The sequence below is a fragment of the Protobothrops mucrosquamatus genome, unplaced genomic scaffold, assembly GCF_001527695.2.
Source record: "Protobothrops mucrosquamatus isolate PMUCROS unplaced genomic scaffold, P.Mucros_1.0 scaffold3546, whole genome shotgun sequence".
In the NCBI taxonomy this organism is placed as follows: Eukaryota; Metazoa; Chordata; class Lepidosauria; order Squamata; family Viperidae; genus Protobothrops; species Protobothrops mucrosquamatus.
Window position 1 is genome coordinate 43,991 of NW_015389513.1, and position 11,523 is coordinate 55,513.

An 11,523-nucleotide genomic window follows, 5' to 3' on the forward strand; every position below is an offset into this window, starting at 1 on the left:
CAGGTTTATAGCTGTTAAAATTGCCAGACTCTCAACTGGGTCAGCCTGAAAGTTCTAATTCTCTGCTGGACTATAACATTGCCAACGTATCTGGGTTTGTACCACGTTGGAGCTGAAAGCTAAAATGAATTTGTTTTTTGTTTACCAAATAATTTGTTTTGACTACCAAATTGAAAATACCCAAGAAAGATAACATTAAAAACTCAATAAAAATAATCAAGATACACAGTGTAAAAGTATGTAACTTCATAAGAAGGTTCTAATGCACGGTTTGTCCATTGTGAAAACATAATACTAGATTTGATAGTTTCAAAATCCATGGCGTGAAAATAAGTAATTTATTGTGAGTAATGTGGCAATGTTAAGTCATCTGCTGGCATTTAGAAGATATTTGAAACTTACATGTTAGATGATAATATGTATTTTATTGATGCAAAAATGCTAGTTTGTAGGGAAGCAGAAGATGAATTATTGTATTAAATGTTGTAGCATATTTCTACAGTCATGAGTCATGGAATTTATGAAGGATTAATACAATTTATTAAACATTACTTTTTTAAAAATCTTATTATAATTTTTTGACATGTTAGGAGTTTCTTGCCTGTTAAATTCAGTGTGTAGAACTAAACAATCTGATAAAATGGGCATACAAAATCTCTTAGCATTGATCCTTGCTTTGTTAGAACCCTATTACATTATAAAAAGAAACAAAGAACTTTTATAGATGTTGGAAGAAGCTTCAGTAATTTCAACAATTGGACCCGACTGATCTCCTAGAAGTTATCTATTCCAAAGAAAAATGTCTCATCTGTTATATCACTGCCAATAATATAATTAGTGTTTCTCTTAAAATATTGTCTTTTATCCAAAGAAGGATAAAATATGTCTTTTCATAGAACATCTACCCTAAGTGAAAATGAGCGATTCTTTTCCCTTCTTGTAACTTTTTCATCTTCCCTCAAAATCTGCTTTGGAAAATGGTCAATTTGTGCAAGATGCACAACAGCAAACTAGAAAAGCAAGTAGAAAGTTCTGTGGCAAGGTTAGGATTTCTTCTCATGTGAAATTGACATCCTTCTTAAATTAGAAGTAGTCTTCATATAGTGACCACAATTGAGACCAGTAACTCAGTTGTTAAGTGAAGCAATCGCTAAGCGAAACTGCAAGTATGCTCGTGATCTTTCAACTTTCCTTTGCTTAACAAACCTGTGAAGGTCATAAATCAAAGGACTGGGTGCACAGTTACTTTTTCATCGCAATTGTAATTGTGTAGGTTTGCTAAATGAGGCAATCACTAAACAAGAACTATCTATATCAGGGGTCCCCAACCTCCGGTCCGTCCATGGACCGGTACCGGGCCGCAGTATGCCAGTAATCGGGCCACACAAACAAGCAAAGCCCCATCCGCGGGATGCAGACAACACACAAAATCACACCCCCTCCAGTCCACAGAAAACCCTCTCTCCACAGAACTGGTCCCTGGTGCCCAAAAGGTTGGGGACCTCTGATCTATATCATTCTTTTGCCAACCAATGACACTATTGTCTATGTACATATAATTAGGAATGCCATTCAGGAAAGAAAACCTTTTCTATATTTGTGTATGTGTGTGTGTGAAAATCATTTCATATTTTGTCAATCTTGCACATAAGTAGTTTCCACGTAGTGCTGCTAGACGATCATAATTTGCTTCTCTCATTAAGATTGCTCTAAGAATAGATGAGGAGTAGCTGTGTTTGTGGTAGTGAAGGCCAGGTTTATTCTTCTGTTTAAATAGGTTGAATCCTTTATTCTAAGGTAGTGAAAGGAAAGCATATAAGTAACGATTGTATTCTGTGTTACAGAGGGCAATTTTGAAATTAATTGTGTGTGATGTAAAGTTATACAGTTAAGTCAGTTTTGTCTTTCTTATGCTTCTTTCCCAGTACCATGGGTTCCCGACACTCTTCCAGCTCCATTGTTTTCACCAGTGCCAGAAGTTCACCTAAAGAAGAGCTTCATTCTGCCACTTCCCCACAGTTAGCACCTTCTTTCTCCTCTTCTTCCTCCTCTTCTGGTCCTAGAACTTTCTACCCACGTCAGGGTGCTACTAGCAAGTACCTGATTGGATGGAAAAAACCTGAAGGGACAATAAACTCTGTGGGGTTTATGGATTCAAGAAAGTAAGAGCATTTTGGTTCTATTTTAATGGGTGTTTTAATGGGTGAAAAGGCCTCTTTGTATTTTTCTCATGGAAAACCTTTAAGAGGGTTAAAAGGAGTGGCAATTTAAACCAAATGAGGGGCTTTTTAGAAGAAAACCTCCCAAGAGATTTATTGTCTGCTTTTCATTGAAATACAACTCAAATCACTGAATTAAAACCATTTAATTAATTCAATGTACTTAGAAAATGTTCCTTCTCCTTAGTCACTCATTTCCTTATGGCAAGCATTTTTTTAATTATCTCAAAATACTAAAACACTCCAGTCAGTGTATATTATTATTCTTCCCTCACCCCATCCCACCCCTCCAATTTTAAAATCACATTGCAAAAGCTTTAAAAGGTAAGATCTCAGATTATCTTGAGAGGAATACTTTTCTACAGGATTTATTTTCCTCCTAAACTAAGTGAAATAAAAAATATTTTAAAACATGATTAGTTGGGCTCTATAAATCCTGGTTTGGATTGCCAGGAAGAAAAGGTATGTTGCCACCATTTATTCTTTCTATTCAGAAACCTTGGAACAGATGTAGAAATCATCTAATTTGTTCTAGGTTGTATAGAAATTAATAAAAGGGGAGAGGGGGGGAGACGCCAATGCTTTTTCCTCCAAACCACAACACAATTAGAACTACGGGGAGAGAATCTTTGACCTGGCCCATGTCAGAAATAGCGAATGGATATGTAAAGCCCTTTTTGTTAACATGAAGTAGAACTATCCTACTTAATGCTAATAATTCTTTGATTAAAATACAAAGGGTAAGACAAGCAAAGTAGATCAAAGCGTTGATGTCTGACAAGCAACTTTAAAAAAATATTCAAATGAGCTACATGTGTTACAGCAACATTCTCCCACTTACTCTTTTAGTTTTTATACAGAAAACTTGTTTTATGTCACAGTAGTGCAATTTTGTTTAAAGCCAAGTTTCTTACTGAAAAACTTAGATACATTTAATCAAAGCGATAAAAAAAATTAATCATAGATAGTTATCAAAAATATAGTTAAGAGGAAAGGAATAAATTTGATCTAGATAGAAGTGTGCATGAAAATCCTTTGTCTTTGAAACAAGGGGAAAAATCACTGTGTTCTGCCAGACTGTTTCAGATCACTGTTTGGCAAAACTGAAATCCATCTGGTTTAACAGTTTCTGACTTTTGGAGAAAACAAAATCCAGCCGATAAATATGATAAGGCTGGTGCACATCATCCCTTCTGTTCTTTTCTCTTCACTGCAATGTCACGAGTGTTGCATTTCGGCAAAACTTTCTCTCCAATTTTCCTGGCATTTCCTTCCTCCACTCAGGCACCACCCCTGCCACTACCTGTATTGCAGCCAAGCATATGCCATTGACCAACCTTTCAGCCCTCCCAGGTAATAACCCAAACAGGAAATACAACTAGATGAACTAATTCTACTTTATTATAAGCCTACATTAACAGAATCTTGCAAGTCTGAAACTACAATCTTCCTGCTGTCGCCTTTCAATGCGTAATACATTAGGGCGAGTCCTTCTTAAGTTTCATTCTCTGCTCACTAAGCCACTGGGAGCTCCAGCCTTTTTTGTCTGATTGTTTCCTAGGTAGTATCTCTTTCCCATTACATTGCCTGTCTCCTGCAGTTTCTTCCCAGCATCTTCCTCTCTCTGCTTCCTCTCAGCTGCTGATGCTTTTGGCTCCCCCCCCCCCTTCAAAAATCACTTTTGTTTGGATCTGCACATTTTATTCGGTGCACAGACCAAAACTCCCAAAACATGTCCAGTTAAGTTTGAGCATGAGCCCACTTCAAACCACTTCTTCCATACATGGAAGAATATGCATAGAGAGCAATTATGTACAGCCTCAGTTCTAAGTGGGCACAATAATACAGATGGTGTCTAAGTCCTGATTTCCAGGAAGCCTGTGGTTGGAATAATTACTTAAACTAGGGCCAGACATGAACAATGATGAGTGGTATAAAATAGGTAGCAAAAAAATTTCTGGCCAAGTGGTCTTTGGTATGTGTGCATATCATACATTTTCACTCTAGCATTGGAAAGACAAAAGACTGCAGGGTGAAAGGGACCATATTGTAGATAAGAATTTGTTGCGGGAAAATATGAGGAGATCCCTTTCTCTCTCTTTTCTATGCTATGCCCTTTAAGGACCATTTAAATGCGCCCCACCTTAAAATGGCAGGAAACTATCCATTGTTTTTCACAGTTGTGGGTACAGGGATTCCCAACAGCCACAGAAAGGGGACTTGAGAATCACAGAAAGCCTTGGAGCCACGCTAAATTTCAGTGTCCTTAAGTAGTAGTAGTAGTAGTAGTAGTAGTAGTAGTAGTAGTAGTAGTAATAATAATAATAATAATAATAATAATAATAATAATAATAATAATAATAATAATAATAATAATAATAATAATAATAAAGTTGGAAGGGACCTTGGAGGTCATCTAGTCCAACCCCCTGCTCAGGCAGGAGACCCTATACCATTTCGGACAAGTGGCTGTCCAGTGTTGAAGGTATTGTGAAAGCCTTCTGATTGATGGTGGCGAGACTAGGATTGCTGTCATTATCATGAGCTTATTTCTTGTAACATTAATCCTTGTTTATTTATTAATACTAAGTTATTAATAATAGTTATTAATACTAAATAAAACTCAGTTTTTCCAGCTGTCTAAAACAGTCACGTTCCATTTAAACTTTCTCTAAACCAACAGATGTAATAGAAGCATTTTGTTTCTTTGTTTGTGTGTTTTGTAAAGATGTGCTTCTTTTCTTTTTAAGGCGACATCAGAGTGATGGTAATGAAATGGCACATCCTAGGTTGCGTGCATCAGCCAGAGACCTTCGGGCCTCACCAAAGCGAGCGTCTAAATCAAACATTGAAGAAGAGTTGAAGAAGTTAATAGACCTGGACAGCCCAACACCCGACTCTCAGAAAAACTTTAAGGTATGGCTTTCAGAAGTATAAGATGGACTTGTGCTGAGAAATACATTCAAAGATAAGCTGGTAGTTCTGTAGTTCATTGGAGATATGGTTAAAATCGTAGATGAATTCACATACTCAGCAATATGAAATGTTATAAATGGTTTTCCAGATTTTGGGGCGGTTACATATATTAACTAAGTCTGCTCAGAACATGTCTTGGATTCTAGATTTTGGGGCGGTTACATATATTAACTAAGTCTGCTCAGAACACGTCTTGGATTCTATGGAAGTACTTAAAACAGTTGTAATGAATAGCACTTGAAGAAAATACCCAGATTTCTGAGATCTCTGCATTGAAAACCACTGGATTAACCCTTCGTGCTTGTCAGACTAAATGGTTTCCACAGCAACCATGCAAAGGAGGGCGCATGAAACTTCTTTCTTTGCTTGTCAAAATCCCAAACGGCTTATTAAAACTTGTAAGGATGAACAAGTGGGTACAGATCATTTTTCAATGTTGTCTTTAAAGCTGATGTGAAAAAAAAATTACTGTAAGCAAGGATTCCACCATCCCTCCCATGGTCTTTTTTTACTAGCTTTATGAATATTCCTTTCATGATTTATCAAACAAGTTGTTATTCTTCCATAAAATCCCTCTTAAGTTAAATGATTGATTATTGCAGTTACTGGCTGGTAAATGTCTGTTGTGAAATTTTTTATAATCAATATAATCCTCTCTATTTAGATGATAGATGATTGCCATTCCATTAAACAAATGCTCTGCCAAATGTATGACACAATTACTATTGCTAGCCTTTCTTTAAATATGCTTCCTCTTAATAAATAAGGATAAGTCCTTGGAAAAGGTTAGCTGTGCTCTGCAGAGCGTATTGGTTTTTTGTTTTTTTTTCATTTCCTTTTCCCCCTTTACCCTAATTTAGCTTTTACTCTTTCCCAAAAGGAAAATAGGGTGATAGTGGTCAAGTTTTAAAAAAAAAAAAAACTAGAGAAGTTTAATTGAGGCACTGGACAGGGTCTCCTCATCTTCTGTTGGCAGATTCTCTAGAAAAGGAGGAGGAAGAAAAATGACCAAGGAAGAAATATTTTTGCAGCTGACAAAAAAACTTTATGACGTTCCTTTACTCTCCCTATTTTTATGTTTTAACTCAGCCATATTTTAGTAGGTAAGAACTCTTATGACATGTTGTTCTAGAGTGTGTACAATATGATGAACTGATTGTCTACCAGATTCGGATATTTGCCCATTTTATTTTCGCTAAACACATATAGTGTCAACGCTGCAAATACTGTATATTCTTGCTTTGACAATATGCAGAACTGTCTGGTATTTTTTAGGGTTAATGCAGAGCAGAAGAGGGTGGGGGGAAAAGCGGGGGAAAGAAAGAGGAAGAAAACCTTTGACCTTCACATTAATTGGATAACGTGATATATGACAGCTAATTTAGGGAGGGAACATGCTGACAATTTAACTGCTCAGAGGAAATGAATCTCAGACCTTAGCATCAACTTCGTTGTGCCTGTGCCGACATTTTGTAACAATAAACTACTTTTAGGAAAATCAATGCCTGGAAGTTCTTTGAAGTGTTTCATTAGCCAGAACCATAACAACATGCTAAGGAAACGGGAAGTCTCAGAGTGTGTATACATACATACATACATACATACGTACATACATACATACATAGTTTTCATTTCTTTAAAACAAAATCTCTCCTTTCTTAGAAAATGCTGTTAGTTTATATTCCATCATATTTCAGTGCTTTCAGAACATTATTTGAAGACTATAAATAGATACTAGTTAAAAAGCGAAGCATATACTTTTGAATACATTTTCTAGTGGAAAATTATTTAGTGATTATCTGATTTTGAGGTTAATTCTTATTACAGACTTAATCAGTGGATGTCTAGGTAAGCGCACTTCCTAGTTATGAAACAATATTTGGAACTGATGATTGAGAAACTTTGGTAATGTACTCAGATATAAATGTTCACATCATTATGTAACATGCAAGGGCTAATTGCAAATACAGCAAATAGCAAGTTTTTAGTATATTTTAGGGGTCTTCCAAATCATGATATTTTGTACCAATAATGATCACTGTATTCTGTGGGATTTCGGTATACAGACCACACTGAAAACATTTGAATCATCACAATAAAAACAAATATTTTGAGGTCTATTTATGTATTTGTTTTTCCTATTGTAAAGAAATGACTGATAAGAAAGTATGGAGTAGTGCTATTCTAGCCATTATCTAAGGAATGTAGTACATTTTATTTATTTATTTATATTTTCTATTTCTTAATTGCCTATTTCCCTTACTGAGGGCCTCTGGGCAATGTACAATATAATCAATAAAATTAACATTAAATAGAATTAATTTTAAAATTAGAAAAATAAAATAAAATTTCAAAAGGTGAAAAACGCCAAGATGGGGAGTTAGCAGTTGTTAATAGAGGCAAGGGGCGTTCTCATGGGGCTAGCCACCCCCATAATTGTGTGGGCCTCTGTGCAAAGCCTCACAACCAAGTGCATAAAATATTTTAAGGCTTTGAATGAACTTATTCATACCCCTGTATGAACTTATTCAAGAATAGAACACAACTGAATTAAATAAATTAATAAGATTTAGGACCGGCTGAAATTATTTTGTATGCCACAGTGCATAAATACAACAATGAATGTTGTATTTCTGTACTTTTTCATCTTAAAAGTAAATCTCATTGAACTCAATACAACATTTTTAATATACATTCAGATTGTACATTTCTTTGAATTCAGTTCTAAAACGATGTGAAATGTGGGAACATGATAATAACTACCTTTCTTAGCTTGTTAAAGCAGCCACGTTTTTTCCCCTGGGATTGAATAGCTACCATGTGATCCCTGGAAAAGACAGATGTGCTTTAAAGAGTTATTGATACTATCTTTGCACCTTAGTGTAATTTTATTAAGAATTCTGATTTTAATGACAAAATCTAATGCAAACTAAACTTAGAAGAGAAGAGAAAGAAAGGATAAAAGTGCAAGGAGAAAGAAGAAGAAAGAAAGAAAAGAAAAAATGAAAAGAAAAAAGAAAAACTATGATAAAGAATGAGAAAAGAAATATGTAAAGAAGTGAAATATGTAAAGAAGTGACTTCCAACCTTCATCGCAACATGTATAAAGAAATTTAGTGACTCTTTACTCCCTCTAAGGCTACAAATAATTATCTCCTCATCCTCTAGCCCAGTGATGGCGAACCTTTTAGAGACCGAGTGCTCAAAAACTGGCCCCGCCCCCATTCTACCCCCTGTCCCACCCCTGCCCCGCTCCCACCCCATGCCCCACCCCACCTGCCTGCAGGGCCATTCACCGCCTCCAGGGCCCGCCGCAGATCACCCAGGCAGCCCAGCAGTGCCATGGCGGTCACACGCTCTGCCCGCCCCCCGCAGCATCAACTGTGCGTGATGGGGCATGAGAGCAGAGTCTTGTCTACGCTGCCTGGCTGCCATGTCCTTGGCTGCGCTGCTTCACGTGGGCCACACTCGGGGGTGACTCTCCTTCAGGGGGGCTGCTGGTGAGGAGAGGGTTGCGGGGGAGGCGAGGCTGGGGCAACGGCATGTGTGCCCACAGAGAGGGTTTGCCACCACTGCTCTAGCCCATCCTTTATCTATAGACAAATTATATAGAATCATCTTTTCAGTCCTGGTGTCAGCAGAAAGTCCATAAAACATTGCCAGGAGTAACAACAGAGATTGTTTTAACCTTGTTCAAATATACCAACTTTATATCCCTTCTTTTTACTTCTAACAGTCTTAATCGTAGGATTTGATTTCTCTTCATTTCTCCTTTGTTCTTTGACCCTCAGCCCTCTTCAAGGCTTTAACAAGCCTTTTTTTTTGTAAATCCAATATGAAAACAAATGTCCAGGTCCTTCTCTTAGTTTATCATTTCTATTTTCCTTTTGAATTTTAGGACATCAGCCAATTTCTTTTATAGATCAGTGAAATATACCTTTCCAAGTCATTCTCTTGGCCTGTCAATTGTAAATCTGACTTTGATACCTGTACATCTGTAATTTATTCAGTAATATCTTTGTTACATAAACTGCCAATATAAACAGGCATCATTACTGACATTGTTGATAGTGTGGCTATTACTTTCTAATGCTTTTCTTCAAAAGTGTCTTTCAGTATTTTCATTATTACAATGTTTTTTGTTTTATAAGCTTGCATTTTTTCCTCTACCTAAATCTTTAGTCCCGTCTAGGGTAAAGTTTTTAAATCATGACATTGCTTATTTCTGCATTCATTTCTTCAAAAAAGCACCTACAGCACATCTATTTCCTACAAGAAGTTGTTCTTTATAATTAATTCCAAAGTCTTATTGTAAGTTTTAGTATTCCAAATTTATCTGGACTCTTAGCCTGTATGTAACTTTCTAAGAACAAAATATTGTTTAGCTTCCTCTGTTTATTTCAATTTTTTTTAAAGTTTTTAAGCTAATAATTAATTTTTCTTTTGTTCAGAGTTGAAGATAAACCCATCCAATAAAGACTTTTCAAACGTGACATTCTGAAGGTCCCTAACAGTTTTAAAATGGTTAATAGACAATGTCTAAAAATGATTAGAAAGTGAAATTTGTGAACCCAGTGTCCTTTAAAAGTTTGTGCTACAGATACAAGCAAGATGGCTAATTCCTTCATCTTCTGGTGTTCACACCTGAGGAAAAGGGTTGTCGTGCATTCTTGTCTCAAGGAGCAGCCATCTGACACACGTGGATGATTCCCCGCGCTCTCCTTGTCTGGAGCGGTTCCAAGGAACCAATCTACTCACTAGTTCCTTGATCTTTGCTGTGGTTGTTGGCTCCACTTTCACTGAGCGATGTTCAGTTCATCATACCTCCTCCAGAAGTGATATTTATCATTAACTTCTGATAAAAAATTAATGATAAAAAAATCAAGTCAAATAAATAACACTATAATCCTAAGGAAGCTAAATAAGGAAAATATCTCAAAACTTACACGCACCTAAGCATGTCTACAGCTTAGGCCAGCGGCAGGCAACCTTGGCTTAGGCTGAAAGAGTTGTCATAGCATACCCAAATCATTGGAGTTTGACGAAAAAGACAGTTCAACTCATTAATTTGATTGTGTGGTCACAATTTAATTAAACTTAATTTTGAAACTGAAGGGCCAGCTTTTGCTGCACTATCATATAATGCTACCTTTTTTTATTTAAAAAAATGAGATAATTACCAGAATGAATTGTTATTATCTCACAGTGTACTCTCACGGACAGAACATTGTCAGGTAAAGGAAGTGGAAGCTGTGTCAGCATTTAGGTGCAGAGATACCCAATTAATTGTTGTTGTTTTTTAAATGTCAGACTTATCCAACAGGTATCGTTGCACAAGCATAAACCTGTTTCCACGAAGGGAGTGTCCTACCATTTATGGATTTTGAGGCTTCTAAAATGCTTCTAGTTTGGGAAATGCCATACAATAATAAAGCGCTCTCTTTTATTTATGCAGCCCCGGTTAGCTTTCAGGAGATTAGGATACCATATTGTTCTCAGCATGAGAATAGCCCTAAAAAACCGCAGTTTTACACTTTTCCAATACGTTGGTAAGAGACTTTTCTAGACTTTTTCTACAGCACAGGATAACAAGAATGCTCTCAGCAAGCGTTTAAGATTAACTGCGCCCCTAGAAATCATCTGAACCCAACCCATGATACCAAACATATTAAAGAGTGGCTCATGTTTAAAGGGAGGGTTGCGCATTCTTGACTGGTGTTCTTCTTCTTTCAGTCTTCATTCCCTAGCACTCCTATTTCAAGGCGTGCCTTGCAGCGAACTCTGTCAGACGAGAGTATTTATAGCAGTCAAAGAGAACATTTCTTCCCCTCACGAGCGTCTCTTCTGGACCAAGTTCTTCCAAACGATGTTCTTTTCACCAGTACGTACCCTTCTCTCCCCAAGTCATTACCACTAAGGAGGCCATCATACACATTGGGAATGAAATCCTTACATGGTAAGTGAAATGCTGCATCTAAACTAACTATGTATGTTTTCATTCTTGTTTACATAATTATTGTTATTATTGGTTGCTGCCCTTTATTTGTAATACTGAAGGTGGTGTACATAATGCTTCAGCATCCTATTTTCCCACAGCCACTCTGAGAGGTGGGTTGAACTGAAAGAAAGTGACTAGCCTATTGGCTTTCATGCCTAAGGTTAAGTCAGTATTTGTAAGCTGCATTTATATTTATGGGCAATCCAATTGGCATTTTTGTTCATTGCTTGTATAACTTTGGGATGTAGAATAGTGTGGTCTACTGAGTTCCCTTTAATTGTTAACATTTCTACTAATTTGGAATATTGAATACACTTTTTCAAAGGAATG

General features: G+C 36.6%; 1 protein-coding gene across 1 annotated transcript in view; it reads left to right on the plus strand.

Moving 5' to 3' along the window:
• The window catches only part of SIPA1L1 (signal induced proliferation associated 1 like 1), a 56,768-nt gene that overhangs the window by 39,078 nt on the left and 6,167 nt on the right, over positions 1-11,523 (plus strand). The window contains exons 14-16 of the mRNA XM_015827183.1: positions 1,926-2,162; positions 4,970-5,135; positions 10,929-11,151. Coding sequence (XP_015682669.1) covers positions 1,926-2,162; positions 4,970-5,135; positions 10,929-11,151 — 626 coding nt within the window. The remainder of the gene's footprint in view (positions 1-1,925; positions 2,163-4,969; positions 5,136-10,928; positions 11,152-11,523) is intronic.